At 41.8% G+C, this 22,382-nt stretch overlaps 1 protein-coding gene across 6 annotated transcripts in view; it reads right to left on the bottom strand.

Moving 5' to 3' along the window:
• Nucleotides 1–22,382, bottom strand: part of KBTBD12 (kelch repeat and BTB domain containing 12) — a 74,145-nt gene that overhangs the window by 19,657 nt on the left and 32,106 nt on the right. For 5 of the 6 annotated variants that reach the window (XM_034998271.1, XM_034998272.1, XM_034998270.1 and 2 more), the window contains exon 5: nucleotides 8,481–8,678. In XM_034998271.1, coding sequence (XP_034854162.1) covers nucleotides 8,481–8,678 — 198 coding nt within the window. Of the gene's footprint in view, nucleotides 1–8,480; nucleotides 8,679–22,382 lie in introns of those variants that run through there. The other variant, XR_004677893.1, reaches the window with a different exon arrangement.

Here is a 22,382-nt window from a genome sequence, read left to right as displayed (position 1 = left end):
TTATCCAAGGAAGATGGTGAACATGTGTCAGATGCGTTAGGGGGAACTGAAAGCAGAAGGGACTTAGGGCTGGACCCCGGGAGGGGGGGGTGTCTCTCTGCCCAGAGCCCCGCCTGCTTGGGTAGCCAGGTAGTGCTGAAATGGAGAACCAGTGGGCTCCCTCAGCTTGCTCAAGGAGGTCCCGTGTTACCTTGAAAGGAATGGGAGAATAGCTACAGATTGCAAATATGCACGTGTGCCAACTGGCTGCTGCAGGGGTAGGAGGTGAGGGGATCCTGCACCAGAGATTTAGGGGGAAACACGCTAAAACCAGAGGCTGGAAGAAAGCTGAGTCTCAAAGAGCCAGTAGTTGGGATGAGAGCCAGAGTGGGGGCTTTGTCAGAGGGAAGGCAGCTGAGCCCTCTGGGAGCAGCCACTCCTCGCGGGATATCCGAGAATCCTGGGGGCTCACTGGAGCTAGAAAACACAGGAGTGGGTCTTTGGTGTTCAGTTCATTACAGCTGTCACCGAGATGTCTGCTCTCCAGGCTCACGCGGTCCCTCGAAAGGCAAGATTTCTGTGTGTCAAGCCTTGACACAGGGGTCTTGCAAGCTCTTAGGTCTCTATGTTCTCCTCTCCTCCTGGAGGATTCAATGAGCAGGAAATAGGTTCCTGCCACTAGGTGTCACCTGCCACCACTGTCTCTCCTTGTCTCTAGAAACCTACATTTCTGTTCCTAGATGGAGCCATTTCTGCCTCTGCGAAGCCAAGAACTCGCCTCCATGCACTCACCCTGTGCGCAGTTCAGCTAATTCTCCGCTTTAGCGTCAAACACCAAAGCTGAATTACTTTGAGGGGGGAAAGAAAGGGGAAGAGCTCCTTTTCCCTTAATAACAGCTTTATTGAGATATAATCTACATACCATAAAATTAATCTTTTAAAAAACGTACAATTCCACGTGTTTTAGTATATTCACAGAGCTGTGCCACCGTCACCACCATCTAATTTCAAAACCTTTCTCCTTATAAAGCAACCCTGTACCCTGTACCCATTAGCAGTCATTTCTTGTTCCTGATTCTCCCTGACAACCACAAATCTACTTTCTATCTCTATGCATCTGCCTTTTCTGCACATTTCATATAAATGGAATCATACAAGGTCTTTTGTGATAGGCTTCTTTTACTCAGCATAATGTTTTCAAGATTCATTTACGTGGTAGTTTGTGTCAGTACGCCATTCCTTTTTATTGCCAAATAATATTCCACTGTATGAATGTACCATATTTCCTTTGTGCATTCATTAGTTGATAGAGATTTGGGTTGTTTCTACTTTTAGGCTGTTAAAAACACTGCTGCTGTGAACATTCATGTACAGGTGTTTGTGTGGACATGTATTTTCAATTCTCTTGGGTCTATAACTAGGAGTGGAATTGCTGGGTCCCGTGACAACTCTACGTTTAACCTTTTGAGGAGCTGCCGGACAGTTTTATAAAGCAACGGCCCCATTTTACATTTTCACCAGCAATGCATGAGGGTTCCAGTTTTTCCAACCCTTGTCAACATTTGTTACTTATTTTCTTTATTATAGCCATCCCAGTGGTGGTAAAGTGTTATCTCTTTATGGTTTTGATTTGCATTTCCCTGATGGCTAATGATGCTGAGCACTGGCCATTTGTTTATAACTGGAGAAATGTCTGTTCAGGTCCTTTGTCAACTTAAAAAAATGGGTTATTTTTCTTTTTTATGACTGAATTGTAAGAGTTCTTAATATATCCTAGATATAAGTCTCTTATCCGATACGGGGTTTGCAAATATTTTCTCTCATCCTATGGGTTCTTTTCATTTTCTTGATGGTGCCCTTTGAAGTACAAAGGTTTTTAACTTCAGTGTACAATATCCCTACTTTTTCTTTTTTGTTTGTGCTCAGGTGTATCTAAGAAACCACTGCCTAATTCAGGATCATAAAGATTTATGCCTATGTTTTCTTCTAAGAGTTTTACAGTTTAAGCTCTTATGTTTAGATTGGGGATCTACTTCGAGTTCATTTTTGTCCATGGGTGAGGTAGGAGTCCAACTTCATTCACTTGCATGTGGATATCCAATTATTCCTGCACCATTTGTTGAAAAAGAGATCCTTTCCTCATTGAATTGTCTTGGCACCCTTGTACCACCCTGGAATGTCAAGTGTATTCCACTGATCTCTATGTCTGTTATTGTGCTGGTACTGCACAGTCTTGATTATTATAGCTTTGAAGTAAGTTTTGAAATTAGGAAGTGTGAGTGTTCTAATTTTGTTCTTTTTCAAGACTTTTGCATATTCTTAGGTCTCTTGCATTTCCACATAAATTTTAGGTCAGCTTGTCAATTTTTCTGTGCAATATCTTACATTTCATGTAGGTTTTCAATTTCTTTTCATGATGTTTTGCAGTTTTCAGTGTGTAAGTCCTGCTTAGGTCACGTTTATTCCTAAGTATTTTATTCTTTTTGATACTATTATAAATGGAATTGTTTTCTTAATTTCATTTTCAGATTGTTCATTGTGAGTGTATAGAAATACAATTGTTTTTTGTATATTGATCTTGCATCCTGCAACCTTGCTGAATTCATTTATTAGCTCTAAAAGCTTTTTTGGTGTTTGGATTCTTTAGGATTTTTCTAAATAAAAAATCATGCCATATGCAATTATTTAGTCTTTTCTGATCTGGATGCCTTTTATTTATTTTTCTTTCCTAATTGCCCTCATTGGAACCTCCAGTATAATGTTGAATAGAAGTGGCAAAAATAGACATTCTTGTCTTGTTCCCGATTTTAGGAGGAAAGATTTCAGTTCTTGACCACTAAGTTTGATGTTAACTGTGAGGTTCTCACAGATGCCCCTTACCACGTTGTGGAAATTCCCTTCTATTTCTAGTTTGCTGGGTGTTACTATCATGGAAGGTGTTGGATTCTGACAAATTCTTTTTCTGCATGTATTGAAATGATTGACCTGTTTTTTGTCCTTCATTCTACAAATACGGTGTCTTGCACTGGTTAATTTTCATATGGTGAACCCACTTTGCATTCTTGGGATAAATCCTGCTTGGCATGGCGTATAATTTTTTTGGTATGTTGCTGGATTCAGTATGCTTGTATTTTGTGGAGGATTTCTGCATCCTTATTCATAAAGGATATTGACCTCTAGTTGTCTTGCAATGTCTTTGTCTAGTTTTAGTATCAGAATGAATTGGAAAGTGTTCTCTCCTCTTCTATATTTTGTAAGTTTGTGAAGGATTGGTGTTAATGAGCTCTGAAGTTTTTGAAACATAATCTTGGCTTCCTCACTCTGTTGGAGGTGGAGAAAGAGGTTTGGTTTTTGTTTTTGTCCCTCCCCACCCCAGTCTGCCCTGGTGAGTCCCAGGACTCTGTCAAGAACTGTGCAGAGTCTGAGATTTTACATGTTAGCTTGTTACAGTTTTGTGGACACTGAGAGATGCTGTGAAACTCCTAGGTCTGAGGTGAAGGACAATGTCACTCACAGCAAGAGCAGTAGCAGGGTGTCAGCATTAGCTATTTGAGACCCAGTTCCCCCAGGGCAACATGAAGACTGACAGGTGATACCTGGACTGTCAGTGCACTGCATTATAGGAGAGGAACCCTGAGCTGAGGGGCCCCGAATCTTTTTTTTTTAAGATTAATTAATTATTTATTTGGAGGGAGGGGCAGAGGTACAGGGAGAGGGAGACAGCAGACTCCCCACTGAGCACGGAGCCTGGTGAGGGGCTCGATCCCACGACCCTGAGATCATGACCCAAGCCAAAATCAAAAGTCAGGTGCCTAAGCGACTGAGCCACCCAGGGGCCTCAGGACCCCAAATCTTTTATAATGGCCAGTAAGCATGCCTGCCTTTTACCATGGAGGGAGACACCGTTTCTGTCTTCTGGGCTGTATGCTATACAAACCTGCTTAAAAAGATAGTCCAGCACAAAGACAGTGTTTCTGCTCAGAAGACATGCCTGAGACTCACAGAGAATTATCTCCCAACAGATGTACTTGTTAATATTTTCCTTCACACCCCCCCGTTATTCCTCCATTACATGTACTATTATTTATACATTTTAAATTTAGTTTTTGTCTTATCAGTTGTACATGCACATGATGTAAAGAGTCAAACAGCTTTACAAGACGTATTCCTTAAAAACAGTCATCTCCTCCCCTCCTCCCCATTTACTGCTCCTCTATCAACTCTGGCTGGGTCTTCTGGCATTGAGCACTGGGTCTGTAAATAGCATTTCTTATACTACTGCCACTTCTTGATTTCTCAGATGAAGGTATTGACTCTTGGCGTCCACTGTGGAAAATGTGGTTTCACCTTTCTTTCACATCCCCACGTCTGCCTACTTTCTGGTTTCTCATTTTTCCAGGATAGTTAAGGTGTCCTTTTGGTCAGCTCAAGATTTAATATTTATATTATTAGATGTTATTCTTATAAAAGCTATTCACAGATGAGCCGTGTGCTGTACTTTTCCTTTCCTGTGCAAAGTCAGTTGTTTGATTTTGTTAGTTTTCATTGCTCCTCTCCAAACGTCTAAATGTCTAGATCTTTCAAAACATTACGATTTGATCAGTTTTCTCTGCTGGAGGTCTCCTCCCACAGAGCCGTTTGAGCTGCTCCATTCTGTGTGGTTGCTCTTCAGGCCTGCCATGCCGGTGGCCATTCACAGGTCCCCCCCTGTCCGCCCAACATCTTCCTGGAATTTCTTCCTCTCTATTGTATTTGATCCTGTTTCCTGGATCCCATGTCAACTCTTTTTTGGTTTATATGTCCATTTTTGGTGAATCACATCCTTTTAATAAAAGGGCACAGAGGAGATACATGTTTGAGACATTGCTTGGCTGAATTTGTGCCCTTGTGCTTAATGAATAGTTCAGTTGGTATAAAAGTGCAGGTGGAAAATAATTTCCCCCTAGAATCTTTGAAGGCATTTGTTTCATTTTCTTCTAGCTTCCAAGGTCATGGTTCAGAATCAGATGTCATTCTGATTCTTGACACTTTATGAAACTTTTTTTCCTCTCTCTCTGGAAGCTTTTGGGATCTTTTATTTGTCCCCAATGTTTTGTAGTGTCACAGGGATGTGCTTCAGTTTGAGTTTGCTTTCATCCACTGTGTATCTTTCACATGGTGTATCCTTGCAATCTGGTGACTTCAGTTCTGGGAAAATTTCTTAATTTATTTCACAGATGATTTATTCCTCCCCATTTTCTCTACTCTTCTTTACTGGAACTCCTCTTATTCAAATGTTGGACCTTTTGGACTTGTTTTCTCTCTCACTTTCCATCGAATTGCTTTTCACTCTGCTTTCTGAGAAGTTCCTCCCACTCCAGGTTTCCTATTGTATATTTAATTTCTACTACCATATTTTTAATTTCCAAAAAGTCCTTTAAATATACTTTTCTTCTTCCATTGATGCAATGTTTTCTTATGTCCCTGAGGCTACTTCTCCTGTTATAGTTTCTGTTTCATCCAAGTTACTTTTCTTTACTTTGACTTTTGTCTCTGATAGACATACTTTCCTCAAATCTCTGATAGTCTCCAGCGGTTTGCTCATCTTTAAGAGTTGGATGCCATGGAAGATTTCTCTGTGAGGTTCTCCATGGGGTGATTTGGCTTTGCCTTATTTCAGGGCTGGCCAGGTCCCCAGAGACGAGTCTTCCAGTCCCCTGCCTGGAGGGTATGGTTGCCCACATTCTGGGAGCCAGGAAAGGAAGAAAGGGGGGATCTGTGTGCAGTTGTTCACTTACTCTGCCTGCTTTAATACTGAGCGCCTGACTTCCACTCCTGGCCTCAGCTTCGGTCTCCACTAGGGTGGAGGAGGGGCTCTGCGTCCCTAGTGAGAGTGGGGCAGGAGATTCAGGTCTTGCTTTCTTTCACCCAGCATCACCTTCATTCCCTCCTCCAGAGGTTCCTGCTGTTGCCAGTTCCTGAGGCTGCCTGGGGTTCTGTGCTACAAATCTGGGGGTTTTGTTTGTTTATTTGTTTGCTTTTCCTGTGGCCAGTTCAGGATCGAACTTTCTAAGGTCTGGTTAATTACTACTCATTCATCTGCCCTCTAGCTTCCAAAATTTGATTGCTGTTGCCCTCCCTCTTCTTTCCTTTGTCCAACTGGGTTTATTCCTTTTACTATCATTTTAGTAGGGTTTGGGGAGAAAATAGAGGTGTTCAAACTAGTATTTTAACCAAAACCAAATTATTATATTTATTACATGTTTACGTATCTGTCTGTCCCATTTTGGACATCTTGATGGCATCCCAAATGCTTATCAAAAGTTATGTTTCAATCACCAAATTTTTACTGAATTAACTAAATAGATTATAAGAGATTAATTTCTTGATTGTGGTTTCCTGACTACATAAATGGGATGACTAGGTTTGTGTCACACGAGGAGAGAAAATTCAGTGCCTGTTTTTAGGTCTGATGCTGAGGTTGCTGGGTCATAACAGGCATGCTATTATACAATTGCTCTATTTTTCATAAAACCCCAGTGATGATTCATTCAGCTAATCCCAGAAAATCCACCATGTTAGAACCAAATAATTAAAATGGACTTTGAGAGCTCATCTGGTAAATCCCTTTCCCTCTGGCTGAAAGCATCATTAGGCCACCACAGTATCAAGAGAAGAGGTTGTCTCGTGGTATGAATGTAGACTGTTTGAAATGCTGGAGGATATCAGTTCTCTAACTCATTATTATACAAGGAAAGGTAAGACACAAGACAAAACAGAATATCTTCCAGGTCCTTAGACACTAATTACCACCCATCCCTCTGGATGTCCTGAGGCTACCTTTTATAATTATCTGTTCTTCTCTTCTGGTCAAGAGAAAGCCAAAAGCCAGAGGATGGAGAGGAGGTGTGTGATTGCAGCTGGGGGAGAGCCCTGGCAGGTGTGTGGGTCCAGCAGCTGGGATCTCTCTCCTGACTCCTCGTGTCCCTCCTTATACCCAGAGCATGAACCAGGGGGCACTTATCAGATCTCCTTCCTGAGCCAGGTTTCTTGCTACTATGATAGATTCCTTTACACAACCACATGATGTTTAATATAAAAGATATTAAAAATGTTTTAAAAACCTCTTTGGAAAGTCCTCTGAAGAAAGAGCGGGAAAGGAAAATTAAAGCTTTTTATTATGGGAATGTTCAAGCATTCACAAAAGTAGTGAAATAATGCCCTGATGCATCCATTATCCAACCTTAACAATTATCAACATTTTACTAATGCTGTAAAATCTGCTCTTGACCCCCTCACCCCACTGACTTTTTAAAAAGCATTTGCTGGAGTAGGTGAAAGTGAATTTCAGACAGCATATCATTGTCACCCATAAATACTTCTAAATGATCTCTAATTGTTCGCGTTCTTCATTTTTCTTTCTCCTTTATACAAAACCACAATGCCATTATTATCATAACCTAACAATGAACAATTCCCTACTATCCTCTAATATTCCAGTCCATATTAAAATTTTCTGGACTATCTGAAAAATATCTTTTTACAGAGGATTTGTCTGAATCAAGAGCCAAATAAGGCCCACTCATTGTATTTGGTTCATTTATCTCCTGTCTTTTTTTAGTTTGTAATGATAACTACATTCTTTAACTTCCATATAACGATGTGCATTAACAATGAAGGTGGGTTTATAAAAGGCTTGGCTTAGCTGCAGTGTCAGCTTTATTTGAATCTGGCACCCTACCAAAGTTTTAAGTACTCTGGAGGCATGCTTTTCATGGATATGTACTGACCCAGTGCTTCTATTAGTGAGGCTAGAATTGAACAGTTAGTCATTTTAATATAACTGCACTCTGCCTTATTTACTGATGCAACTAGTCAAGCTTTGCAGAGAGTTGCTTATTAGCTTTGTGCATATTTAAAAATTTCCCTGGTATGTTAAAAATGATAAATCCATACTGTATATTGCGAAGATGGTACAATTTGATACTTGGGAACTAAGTGTAGTAACATATGCATTAGGTATTATTTCAGAAATGCTTTCAAGCAATTTATTTGAAGTGGGAGTAATGGAGAAGGAATAAGTGGGTCCTCTGAGGGTGGGATCTGTTGGTCAATAAAGACAGGGATAAAATCCAACACTTCCGGTCATGACTCTACTTCTGCCTGTTCTTCACGTTTTCACATCTCTTGTTGGCCCTGCAATCAGGATTAGACTTGCTTCTCCCATTTCTCTTCTCCTCTTATTCAGCTAAGAGTTATTGAGTGCCAGACACATTATAAACTAGATCTCATTTAACTCGTACAATAGCCCATGGAGGTAGCAGCTCCCTTTTGCAGATGTGAAAACCCAAATTCAGAGCTTCAGTGAGCTGCTCAGGGTCACTGAACTCTGAAGGCTGGGCTTTTGCCAGGGCTCAGCCTGCTCTCAGGATTATTCTTTGGTGGCAGGGTCAATTAAGGGGGGCGGTATTAAAGTCAATGCCAAGGGAGGTTATAAAACATTTAAAATTGGATCAATTTACCTGCTCCGTGGAATCCCCCGCAGACATAGAGCTTGCCATCCACCGTTCCTGCATTGGTAGAATTGGTTCGAAGGGAGAGCAGGGGACTTGGCATGGGTGGGCCCTCTCTCCAGAAGTCCCTCTCAGGGTTATAGATCTCCACCACATCAAGGCACTTTCGAACCTGGCCTTTGTCTCGACCTACACAGCCAATTCCACCTACAGAGAATGGTACACAGAAATGAGATGACCAAGAACTGTAATTTCCCTGTGGCTAGCACCCCCTTCCTCTTACAGTCTGTATCACACATTTACGGGCCTCTGACTTTTCTCTGTCTTGCCTGGTACTACTTCTCAGATAATTTCTAAGCAATAGTGATGTCTGCTCTGTACTCCATAGCCAAGTTTGATATCATTTTTTTAGAGTGTTCTGTTTATGCTTATGCATGAAGCGGATTCCACTGCAGGCTTTGTGTTCTACAATATCCAATGCGGTTCACACCATGAGCAACCCCTTTAGGATAAGAATTTCAGGTTTGCATGTGAGCGCAACTCAACTCTGACATCTGTCTTTCAGTTGATCGTTAGCAATGATTTCACTGACCTGCCAGTAGGGATGCGTCCTTTCTCTTCCTCATCAATGTAAACCTGTCTCTTCCTCTCTTCTTAGGTTGCATGAACTTTTCCCCATTAGGGAAGGGCCATTCTTTGATAAATTTCAGGTTTAGGGTCAAAGAAAGGCTCCAAACCCAAATGCCCAGTGCATCTCCCATTTTTGGATGATATGGTTCACTCAACAGATATTCACTGGTTTCCTATGTTATCAAGGCAACATGCTAAATGACAAGAAGTTTAGGAAGATGAATAAGGCATATTTTCTGCCGTTAAGAAATTAATGCAGTGGGAAAAGGGTCACATATGCAAATAAATAGGTATACAACATGGTGACAGGTAACTGAAAACAGATACCAATTAGGTATCTGTAAGTAACAGTGGTGATGACAGAGAACTATGGAGGAAGTCTTTTTTTTTTTTTTTCCTCTTTGCTGATGGAGCCCAGCCTGTTTCCTCTGTCAGTATGGATCCAGGGAGTGAGGCTATCAACTCAGGAAGCTCTTAGCAGCTTTCTCTCTTATCCAACCGGATAAATAATTTAGCCCATTCCAGTGCCAAGCGTGAGCTGCAGCGTTTCCGAGGAGGGGAGCATGCTGGCCTTGGTTAACTGCACGGCTCTGCTGTTCACGGCTCTCTTTCAGTGTGGTAGAGGTTTCTTAGTTCAACAAAAAGGGGAATTTCTGATTTGTGGGGCAAGGCAGCCTTAAAGAAGAGGATTTATCACCAGCAGCTAAACCTGGCAACCACCCATCAGGTAAGAAAGAGATGCTTTAGTTACCTGCTCCCCAAGACCCAGGAGAGACATTACTAGGCTGGATGATATTACAACCACTTCAGAAGACCTATTAACAAGGGGAAGCAAACAGGTTAAATGCAAGTCAGTGGGAGTCAGGCTGGGGCATGCTGAGCAACCAGCATCCTGAACATAACTTAGAAGTTTCAATAAAAGCCCATTAGAAAAGCTTCCCCAACATAATGCATACAAAGAATGGGTATTATTCTCTTGGTTTTTGAAATAATTAGGGCGCTTGCCATTTCTGTTTCTCTGTTGCTAAGTGTATTTAATTATAACGTCCAGCCCTTCTGCTGCTCTTTGAAACATGTGCCTTTTCTGTTTGGTTGGCAGACCGCGCACATGCTCTACTCGAGGGTGCCCTGGCTGGCGGGGCATTGTCTCGGCTTCTGGCCATTAATGCCCGAATGCATTCTCCGTCTCACTTGGATGTAATCCCACCAACAGGTACACTTAGAGTGTCACTCTGTGACAGCAGACTAATGAGCTTAAACTGAAGGTGAATCCTGATTAGATAAATAATCAAATACAAGCGTGATCTTTATTAATAAGTCAGAAGCAGCACTACAAGATAACTCTTTTGATGAGAGAAATCTAGGGTGGGATCAGTACATCTTTAGAATTTCAATGAGATACCTCCATATCTTAGTTTGTATGCTATCAGAACCTCTCAGCCTGACTTTTCTTTATTCAAAACAGACCAATGAATAGAAATTATCTTTGCAAGTCATGCCCAAATCGACCTCGAATGCAAACTATATACCTTAGGGTTTTTTTTGGTGGTGGGGGACAGAGGAGGGAGAAAATGATAGGACAATGCCTCCCTCTCGTTTTTGTTTCTACAAAGGTGAAGACCCACTCTTGTGTTTCGCTGCTATAGATTCTTCCCCTTCTGTGGGTGCGCACATGCAAAGCCTGTCAGGGAGCTGGCTGAGGGCGCCGGTGAGAGGACCTCCTAGGACTCCCTGTCCGCAGCACCTGGCCTACAGTGGTATTGGCTCCCTGCTTCTGCCTGCTGGGCTGCCTTCAGGTGGCAGGCTTACTCTATTCTTCCCTGGGCTGGATCCAAAAGAGGAAGGGGATTGTGTAATTGCTTGGGCAAACTCCCAAAGTTACTTGCATTGCTAAAGAAGCTTTTGAAACAAGCTTTAGTAAATATGTTTACTGTCGTAGGCTCTCTTGTGACACAGAAAAAAAGCAGGTAGGCTTTTGGAAACAGATCCTGGTTCATACGCTTGTGTCCATTTCCTAATGGGGTCCATATAACCTCTCTAGGCCACAATTTTCTCATCTGTAAATGAAGGATAATAATACCAATTTCATAAGTTGTGGCAAAGAGTAAGTTATTACATAACTGTAATGGGGGAGAAGGGCATTACTACTGGAATTTCTTTATTCTCATGTACTGCTTGTGAACAAAGTGGTTAGCACGTAGCAGGTACTCAGTCAAGTTAATTCTTTTTCCTGCATGTTCTAGAGCATTGGGTAAATAAGCCAGTGTTCACTGAAGTAGCTGAAATCTTACATTTGCTTTCTCTGAATTTAACTATTTGCTAGATCTATAGTTGATGGTTACTGACTGTATGGTCAAATGTCTCTTAAAAGTTTCTTCCAAGGTTGGGTAGAGACAATCAAAAGGTCAGAGGGCTGCCATTCAAGCAGGCCAAGCCTTCACCTCCTCCTTCAGGTGGGGAGGAAGGCTCCCGGACGGGATTTAGAGGAATTCATCTGGTCCTGAACGTCTGAGAGAGGTAGGAGCTGTCAGGTGACGTCCTAAAGGCCAGACAAGGACTTTGCAGCCCCAGGCCTCCAGGAGTGAGGCTGGCCGACACATCTGAGTGGATGCGCTACTTTCTGACTCGCATGTCAAATGCAATCTGTTCACTGCTGATATAATGCCTGTGACCATTTTGTTCTCACTGGAGTTGTCTGCTCTCTTGAGTTTTTTTACTCTCATTTTAGAGTTCCCGATGTGGAGACCAAGACCCTAGAAGACATGATCTTGTCCCTTTCTTAGTCTAACACAGGCATCTCGGGTGTTTTCAGAAAAAAAAGTCCTTGAGGACTGGGTTGAAAGCATGCTTATCTGCCATTTACAAAATTCCGGGTGACGCCAGCCCTGCTTATTTTGTGTGAACATGGGCTGGTAGTCCTCATTTATAATAAGGCCATTCTCTTCACTGGCTAACCCTTTACTGCCCTTTGCCAGTTTTTTCTCACCAGGCTAAGAAAAGAGTCATCCGTCTGCATTGTGTTCACTCTTCAAAACACAATGCAATGAAAATCAAATAAAAGAGTTGAAAAGGAAGATCAAGTTCCATTTGTTAAAGCTTGATTTTGCTTGATTTTGGAGGCAAAATCAGGTGTTTGCAACGTCTTACATTTCCACTGGAATTAGAAATACATTTCCAAGTGGAATTGTAGGCAGCTGAATAGTTAAGTTCTGTCACTGAGCCCGTGGGTGCCAAATAAGCTGCAATTACAAAGTTGCTGCCCCACCTGATTCTGAATGGCCCTTGGGCTTTATGTCTTGACCTGGTATTGGGGCATCAGTGGATTTCACTATGTGAGTCAAGTCTGGCCTCACGTTGTCAGTTCTTTCAAGCCCTGGGCCCGTCTTTCCCTCATTCCTTTCCTATTCCTCTTCACTAGCTTGTCCTGTGGGGCCCAGCCGGTCAGAAGGCTGAGCCGGTATGGGGAGAACAAGGGAGAGCCTGGGAATGGTGGGTAGGAGCATGCTTAGAGGATGACCTAGAGATGTTGCAACAGGTCAGAGGTGACAGGGCACAGCCTCAGATGAATATCACCACCATCCAACTTGGTTCAGCACCCTCCGTATCTCATCTGTCACCCAATTCTGTTGGTTGCACCTCCTCAACTGTTCTCGTGTCTATCCCTTCCTTGAAAGATACACAAGCTTTCATGATCCAGACACTGTCTGGAGCTTGACATTTCCTCCAACACACCCTACCGCCTTATGCTCCAGGCATGCTGGGCTGCTGGCAGTTCCCCAAACAGGTTAAGGCCATTCAGCTCTTGGCCTTTGTTTAGGCTGGTCTCTGCCTAGAATGGTCTCTCCTCCTCCTCCTTCCCCACTTCATAAACTCCTACCTCTCTTTTAAGGCTCAGTTCAGTAGTCACCACTAAGAAATCTTTCATGTCTAGGGGTGCCTGGCTGGCTCAGTCCGTAGAGCATGCAACTCTTAACCTTGGGTTGTGAGTTAGAGCCCCACGTTGGGTGTAGAGATTACTTAAAAATAAAAAATCTTAAAAGAAAAGAAGTCTTTTATGTCTCTCTACACAAAATTGGCCATTCCTTTCTTTGGGCTTCCACTGTCCTTTGAACAGAAATCAGATTCCTATAAAATATATTGCTCTTTATTTATGTTTGTCTATTAGATTAGATTGTAAGTCACTTGAGGGCAGAATAGTGTCTAATTCACATCTGCATCCTCAATACTTTTTATAGATAGTTAAGAAATAAAAATTTAACTAAATGCATAAATGGATCAGCTCCTCACCTTCATCCCAGGTATCTTTTTTTCTTATACTTTTTTTGTCAAAACAAAAGGCGATGACTGGTTTTCTAGAATGGGGAAGCCCTGGGTCCAGAGAGCTGAAAACTCACTTCCTGTCAGTTTATAAAGGTCATCTTCTTAAGGATATAGGAATCTCGGCCCAGGTATTGGGAGAAATTGTTGGTGTGAGTCTGTTTTTGGGCTCCTCTCTTCCCCCAGGTTAGCCTGCCTAAAGAATCAGTAACTTCTCTTAACCTGGGCTGGACTTAACCTGACAGGACACAGGTCAACACTCTGCAAATACTTCTCTAAAGTGGCCTTGTGAGAACTAGTCATCAGATATATTCCACAGCTGAAAAATGTAGACACACAGGATATAAATCCTTGAAGGCGAGGTATGCATTATTATATTCTCTGAGCTGCTAAGTATAATGTCTTTTTTCTAAGGGATCTTAATAATATTTATTGACTAACTATTAATGTTTGGCATATTACATGAGTGTAAACAAAATGATTTGCAGAAAGCCATCATTTTGTGCTCATTTCCATATTTACCCAAGAACTAGTACAGAAAGAGAGTCATAAAAAAATGATTACATCTATGAATTAGGATGAACTAGTTGAAGATAACACATTCCTTACTCTTTTATGATATTTTAAAACATATGTTATCTCTGCCTTAGTGAGTGGAAGATTCCAAATGTAATTAAACATTTTCTTAAGGATTCAGGAGTAACAATATGACCTGTTGTCATAATATGCCATAGATATGTACAAGACTCTGTACATCAGGCTTCATGAAAACAGACCTAAAATTTACTTTCTTGAACAAATCCTTGCTATTGGTGTGGCTGTTAGCAATTTATTTGTTTTCATAGCAAAAAGCATAGAATGTATAATCCTTTAAACTTCCAGTTAATTTTATGCATATTTTGGATATCCCTTTTGTGTTTGTACTAGGTATCAGAGAATAACACGTTAAAGATTCTCTCTTTTTTTTGTTGTCCTTAAGACACAGTCAACTGGGAAACCAAAGGCAAATATGAAACCATAAGTAATATAGCACTATAATTATACATGGATTGAATGAAGTAGAATTTCTAACTAATGGTCATAATGAAATGTGGGACTGCCAGTTCTCCGTGAACTTTCAGGATACCAATGATAAAAATTACTATAGCTAGTTGCAATTTGGGAGCCATAGGCAAACTTTAGTCTCTTAGAGTACTTTTTCAGGGTTCCCTGTTGAGCGTGCCAGATAATCAAGGTTAAAATCCTTCATATGGGGGTGACTGGGTGGCTCAGTTGGTTAAGCGTCCGACTCTTGGTCGTGATGTCAGGGTCATGAGATGGAGCCCTGCATTGGGCTCTGTGCTCAGCAGGGTGTCTGTTTAAGATTCTCTCCCTCTCCCTCTGCCCCTCCTCTTGCTGGCTCTCCCTCTCTTTCTCTCTTTCAAATACATAAATAAATCTTTTAAAAAATCCTTCATATGATTAACTGGAAATACATTTCATGGATACCCACAACAAAAAGAAGACGAGCCATTCACTCCAGTTCAAAGCCACCTCAGCTGATGAATCTTTAAATCCAAGCCTTTTCTTAGAGAGAGTTGGCATGAAGAATACTTTGTCTGGCGTCTTTGGCCATTGTAAAAACATAGTGCTTTTTTTGGTCCAGCATGAACTTAAGAAATGTCTATCTAAGTCCAGAACACTTCTGGGATTCGAGCAGACCACACCCAACAGCCTGCTCTGATAACTTATGAATGCCAGGATACTTTTTTTTTTTTAAGATTTTATTTATTTATTTGAGAGAGAGAACGAGCATGAGAGAGAGAGCATGAGCAGCAGGGAGGGGCAGAGGGAGCGGGGGAGCAGCCTCCCTGCTGAGCAGGGAGCCTGATGTAGGGCTCCGTCCCAGGACCCTGGGATCATGACCTGAGCCAAAGGCAGACGCTTAACCGACTGAACCACCCAGGCGCCCAATGTCAGGATACTTTGACCGAATGAGCTTGCCCTCCTCCTAGGGTACCTGACTATACAGTGCTGCCCAGGGGAAGGGAGTTTGCCTTATTCATCTCTGCATCTCTTCTAAGAGCTGGCCCTGGGGCCTGGCTTATGTGATACATGCTTAGTAAATATTCTGGGTATGTGATCCCTCCACCTCTTCACTGTTTTCACCATTATTTGTATTTCTCAAAGTGTAGTCCTACAATTACTCACACCAGAACTGCCTGGATGCTTCCTATAATTCAGATTCCTAAGTCCCACTCCAGACCTCCTAGCTCAGAATTTGCCGAGGGCGAGGGCCAGGGAGATGCCATTTAATAAACAACTGAGGTAATTCGAGAAATACTTACTTTAACTTTTAAAAAGGTGCTTAGAGTTTTATCCAAAGAAAGATAAAGGCAAGACCTTACCATAATAACCCTTCTTTCATCTCATACAATCATTCACCTCTAAAGAGATCTTTGAAGTGCATTTACTCTAGTGACTGGAACCTTCGGGGTGACTTTCCCTGTGTCACCCACAGTGGCTCTCCAGCTGGGAGGCAGACTGCAGTGTGACCACTTCAGCAAGCCAGTGAGGCCCAGAGCGGTCTCCTGGAGAAAGTGACACCAGTGGTTTGGGACATCAGCTGGGCGGGAAGACGTCTCGTTAGCTGGCTCCCCAGACAGGGAAAGGAAAAATCCTACTTTAAAAAATGACCCACAATACCTGTAAGTCTGATTATTTTTGTGGCTTTTTAGGGGGTGGAAGAACAGGACAGGCTACAGAGATGAGAGAAGTGAGTTCAGTAAACCAATATTTACCAAGCTCCTATCACAGAAGCCAGACCCTGGGCGGGCTCTTGGAAGGCGGACACGAAAAGAGGCAAGGTCTCTTCCCCTAAGTGGTGAGGAGGGCAATGACCGACCCAGAGCAGCTGGTGCAGGGAACCAGTGCAATCAACCCTGACCCAGTGGTCACACAACCGCCAAGGGCATTTTTTGCCAGATGTGTAAGAGTTAGCGAAACAGAGGTGGAGGCATTAAAAGCAGAGGGAGGAGAGTAAGCACAGGCACAGAATGGAGGTGTGTTCAGGAAATGACTGTCTATTCCCGTGGCTGGAATTCAGGTTTTGCAGGGTTGGGAGGGAAGAGACTGGAGGAGATGAGGCTGCATAGGCAGGCTGGGGCCAGTTTGGGAGAGGTCTGAACATTTCCACAAATAGATGCTGGTGCTCACTTTCTATATTTGATTTTCCTGACCCACCAAGCTGAAGCAATGTCTGAATACAATTTGACTTTTTGATAACACTTGCCGGAAATCCATATTTATGAGTATCCATTGTCATTCCAGAAGCAAGCATAATTAATTCAAAAGCATAACTAATAGTAGAAGATCTAAAATGCTTGCTAGTTTATTTCACAAAGGCTTTTATTTTTCAAAGAGAACCCCTGGTACCATATTTAAAATCATTTTTTTTGTAATACAGACACTCAACAAGAGCTCACGACTAGGGTTTAAAGAGGTGGAGGCCAGAAGGTTTGATATTTCTCCAAACTTTACTAATAGGAGTCTGCATTTAATTCATCTCCTACATTATTACTCATAAAAATATGATTTTAAACCTTGAAAACAAGGAGTTAACATTTTCTCACAGTAATAGGATATATTACCCTAAATTTTTTTAGGCTGCCTATTTAAAGGACATTTTTTGGAAGATTAGGATATATTTGGGTTAAAGTAGCTTAACTATCTGTTATAATAAGCTTTCATAGTACACATGACAAAAGATTGTTCTTAAAAAATAAAGCATTTAGGGGTGCCCGGTGGCTCAGTCGTTAAGCGTCTGCCTTCGGCTCAGGTCATGATCCCGGGGTCCTGGGATGGAGCCCCGCATCGGGCTCCCTGCTCAGCAGAAGGCCTGCTTCTCCCTCTTCCACCCCCTCTGCTTGAGTTCCCTCTCTCACTGTGTCTCTCTCTGTCAAATAAATAAATCTTTAAAAATAAATAAATAAAAATAAAAAATAAAGCATTTAAAAATGCATGGGTTTCGGGGCGCCTGGGTGGCTCAGTCGTTAAACATATGCCTTTGGCTCAGGTCATGATCCCGGGGTCCTGGGATCGAGCCCCGCATTGGGCTCCCTGCTCAGCGGGAAGCCTGCTTCTCCCTCTCCCATTTCCCCTGCTTGTGTTCCTGTTCTCGCTCTCTCTGTCAAATAAATAAATAAAATCTTAAAAAAAAAAAAAAAGCATGGCTTTCAACAGCACCCTCTGGTCTCTTCCCAGAGAGTTTCAGTTGGTTCAGCCGCTGAGCCCATGGCCCACTCCTTCCCGCATGTCCCAGTGAAAATGGCCACACTCCTGAGAAAACAGCCAAAATGAAAACCAGCCAGTACTAAATACCTGGGTTTTCAGTAGGGTGTCATTTACTCATAAGGCTTATATAGACTCTTTAAATTATTTTAAGCTCTCCAGGAAGTTATGCAACAGAAGAGCCAACTATAGTGTGCAAAACTGACAATAAAACAAGTAACTAAGTGAAGAGCAGAGTCACTTAGGCAAACAATCTAGCCGTATCTTTTCCTGTATTTTTATGTTAAGAAGGCAATTGATAGATTTCCAGGAAAAACTATCCAATATCTGACAAATAGGGCTCTTGGCTAGTTTGCCATAAACCCAGGAGCTGTTTTCAACTAAATTCAAGTTATTATTATCTGTGGCGAGACACTTTTCAAAGACATTTCCACAGAAACTTAGCACAGATGTGAACTGAAGCCAATATTCTAACATCTTGACAACTCATATCAAACCTTGAGGGTCAGCCATGGCCACGGTGTCCAGTAGTTCAAACGGAAAGAACACATTCTGGACAATATTTTCCAAGAGTCCCTCACATGAAAATGTGTACCTGCTCTACACAGAAAAGCAGGCTGTGTGAACATGCAGTATGTCGCTGGTGCATATTTACAATGCGAAGGAATGAAAAAAGTAGATCGGCTGAACATTTTCAAAGAGCTTTAGAAAAAGCAGTAGAACTGGACACACAGCCACTGGGGATCTTAAACTGAGGTTCTCCAGACAGCCCCCACCCCCAGCCCGCCCCAGAAGCATTCACTCCATGGGGCATCCTTAGACTGAAGAGACCATCAGAACAAGATCCTCTACTATAATCACTGTCATGCTCTTCTTTGTGTAACTTTATTCTTTACCTTTTGATCATATTTTTTCTCTTTACTGGTTTACCAAGGGCTGATGACCATCCTAACTTTTTAATTTGCCTCTCCTAAACTATTGCCTGAGCAGCTAACTTGAAGTATGGTATGGAGATATGGCAAACTGAGGTCACCAACAATGACACAATACAGAAATGAAAACAATGTCCCTGCCCTGAGAGAGGGGGATAACAATTTTCTCGAGATTGTTAAGAAAAAAGAACAACCCACAAAAAATACACACAGGCCCCAAATGGTGTCATTTAGACCAAGTTCTCACACCGGTGCTTATGACATAACCTAATTGCAGTTTCAACCTCCCCCAGAAATGTGGTCTTAACTGGTCAGTCAGGAATTTTTCAATTCCTGCCCTTTAGTCTGCACCTGGGTCCTCTCCAGCCTCCTAGGAAAGATGAGGCCATCTGCACCATCAGACACCTTGCTTTTCCCCCTAGAAAGCAGCCTTGCCTGGAACAATCCTCTCCTTTTGCTAATAACTTTCTTGTCCCTACCCTCTGTCTATTTTGTACAACTCCTTGGAGCACCTCTCCACTTGCTACATGGGGTGCTGCCTGATTCACAAATCATTGAATAAAGCCAATTAGATCTTTAGATTTACTTGGGTGAATTTTGTTATTTAACAGGATGTAATAGTGACTGTTTATCATGAGCCCTAGAGATAATATACCTGCAGCTCCAGTAGAGCTGATCACATCTCTATTGCAGTGCTCAGGTTCTTTTTTTCTGTGTAGGAGCCAGGCTCTTTGCCAACCCGGGACCGGGACCAATTAATTGTTCTATCAGTCTATTAGTTAGAACAGGTGTATGACTCTCCAATACCCTCTGGGGGGCTGTGTCTTCTTATAAAGAGTCCGAAGGGATAAAACCCTTCCCACACTGGTGGGACAGATTCCTGAGGATAACAATCCCATCCCCATGTGCTGCTCAACTCAGGTGATCCTTGAAAATTTCTCCCTCGCTTTGGCTGATATAGAAAATAGTAAACAGGGGCACCCGGGTGGCTCAGTCATTAAGCGTCTGCCTTCGGCTCAGGTCATGATCCCAGGGTCCTGGGATCGGGCCCCGCATCGGGCTCCCTGCTCGGCGGGAAGCCTGCTTCTCCCTCTCCCATTCCTCCTGCTTGTGTTCCCTTTCTAGCTGTGTCTCTCTCTGTCAAATGAATAAATAAAATTAAAAAAAAAAAAAAGAAAAGAAAGAAAATAGTAAACAAACCAGTTAAAATTCCTTTGCCCAAATAGCTATGGAAATTAGCATTTCCTTTGGTTTTTCTATTGCTAACCCAAAAGAGTCTGTGCTATTGCTGACACTTCATTTTGTACCTCGATTAACACCACAGAGAACGATTTCTATCCATGCAAAAAGAAGAGGCAAACTATTAAGACTCAGGGAATTGCTGGGCCTTGTTTTGATGATGAGACCTGGAAAAGTCTAGATCGTGCCATGAGAGTGCCCTCCACTCCCTTCTTGTAATACGGTGTTATACTCGTATATCACTCAGCTTGATTTATTTCTCCAGAGTCTTAAGTCTACACGGCCACTGTCCTAACAAATGTTTCAACAAATGATTTGAAGACAGAAGCAGGACGAACTCATGCCAATGGACAAGAAAATTAAAAAGCAGACCCACAAGTAAAACCTTATCTTCAAGAAGAATCAACAATAGCGGAGAGCATCTGGACAACCCCAATGATGTCTCCTGTTGCTTAGGTTAATAAGAGACTAGGAGGGGAGAATGAGAATATATCAAAGTTCCACACTCCTAGGAAAAGCCTAGCTGTTCTATGGCCATGGGAACACATCAATATCAGAAGTGGTTTTCAACCTGATTGATTAATCATGTACATGCTTGCTTCAGTGAACGTGCTTCTAGAACCAATCAGTCAGATGGAGCTGCAGACTCTGAAAGGGAGCCAATCAGCAGCTGACCGGCTCCACTGACTTTTCTGCTACCTCTGGCTTGACCCACCCCTGCCTCTATCATGAACACAAACCATACTTCTGACAGCAACCCACTCCCACCTGTGTAACAAACAGTAATCCAAAATAAACTCCTGCCCACAACCCTGAGATTATTAGTCAGGTTTGTTCAATCGAAGTGTCTCTGACCAGTTAATCATTCCTACACATAAATAAACAATAAGCTCAGCTCTTTTTGATTCCAGATACTGAGAGCTGGTCTCATCCTTGAATGGTGATCAATAATTGACATTTAATTGAGAAACAGACTAATTTAATATGCACTCATGAAATGAAGATATTAAAGCATGAAAGAAACTCAATCTAATCCTTCTCTATCCTGCTTTGACTTATATTGTCCCTGGTGCCAAACATCTTTCTCCTTTTCCTTCTTCTAAGTCCTACCTATAGAGTGAGTGACTTGACCCTCCATACGTCCTATGTGTGCACTTAACTGTATGCATGACTGATCTGACTGTATCTTATTCTGGTCCACAAGTTCCTTCTGGGCATAGAGTGTGATTTCGTTTCTAGATCCTCAGCACCCAGCCCAGGGCCTGACATATCATATGTCCAGCAAGTATTTGTTGAATCAAATTACAGTATGATAAGAAAATACAGCATCTCTCCTATGGAAATGCATAGTCTATATGACGTCAATGTTACTCAATTGAATCTTGCCTGTTATTTAGAAAGGGTTTCCTTCCACTGAATTATTTCTCCCCTCAATTTGGAAAGGCCAAATTTTGCTCGTTTTCATTCATCTAGTTCCTAAGAACTGTTTTCATTCCTAAGTCTCTCGATGCTGCTTCTTCCCCATTAGCCCAGGCCCTGCTACCTCCTTCTTTCCACTTCTCGCACTGTACAAATTTTGAGTTTCTATACCATATTTTCTTTCCTTACTTTGTGTGTTTCCCCCACCCTTTTACATCTTTCTTAGCTCAAATGGCATGTTTTGTGATTTTAATTTTTAAAAATTTTATTGTGGTAAGAACACTTAAGATGAGCTCTATCCTCTTAACATATTTTAAAATGTATAATACAGTATTGTTGACTCTAGATACAATGTTGTACAGTAGCTCTCTATACTGTATCCATCTGCTTAACTGAGACTTTATGCCCATTGATTAATAATCCCCATTTCCACCTCCCGCCCCTGGCAACACCATTCCACTCTTTGATTCTGTGAATTTTACTATTTTAGATACCTCAGATAAGTGAAATCATGCAGTTTTTGTCTTTCTGTGACTGGCTTATTTCACTTAGCATAATATCCTCAAGGTTCATCCATATTTTTGCATATTACAAAATTTCCTTCTTTTTTAAGGCTGAATAGTATTCCATTGCATGTACATGCTACATTTTATCCATTCATATGTCAATGAACACTTAGGTAGTTTCCACCCCTTGGCTATTGTGAATAGTGTTTCAATGAACATGGGAGTGCTAATATCTCTTTGAGATCCTAATTTCAAATATTTGGATAAATACCCAGGTTTGGATAAAATCCCAGAATAAATTCTGGGTTGCTGGATCATATGGTATTTCTATTTTTAATTTTTTGAGGAACCTCCATATTATTTTCCATAGTGACTACACTGTTTTGCATTCTTACTAACAGCATGCAAGGGATCCAATTACTTCACATCCTTGCCAACACTTATTTACATGCAAAAAATTGAAATTGAACCCTTATCTCACACCATACACAAAAGTCAACTCAATATGTATTAAGGACTTAAATATAAGACATGAAACTTTAAAACTCTTAGAAGAATACTTAGGAGAAAAGCTTAGTGACCTTGGATTTACAATGGTT

Source organism: Mirounga leonina, unplaced genomic scaffold, assembly GCF_011800145.1.
Source record: "Mirounga leonina isolate KUSES-001 unplaced genomic scaffold, KU_Mleo_1.0 Mir_94, whole genome shotgun sequence".
NCBI classification, from domain to species: Eukaryota; Metazoa; Chordata; class Mammalia; order Carnivora; family Phocidae; genus Mirounga; species Mirounga leonina.
This window is presented reverse-complemented; position numbering and strand designations above follow the sequence as displayed.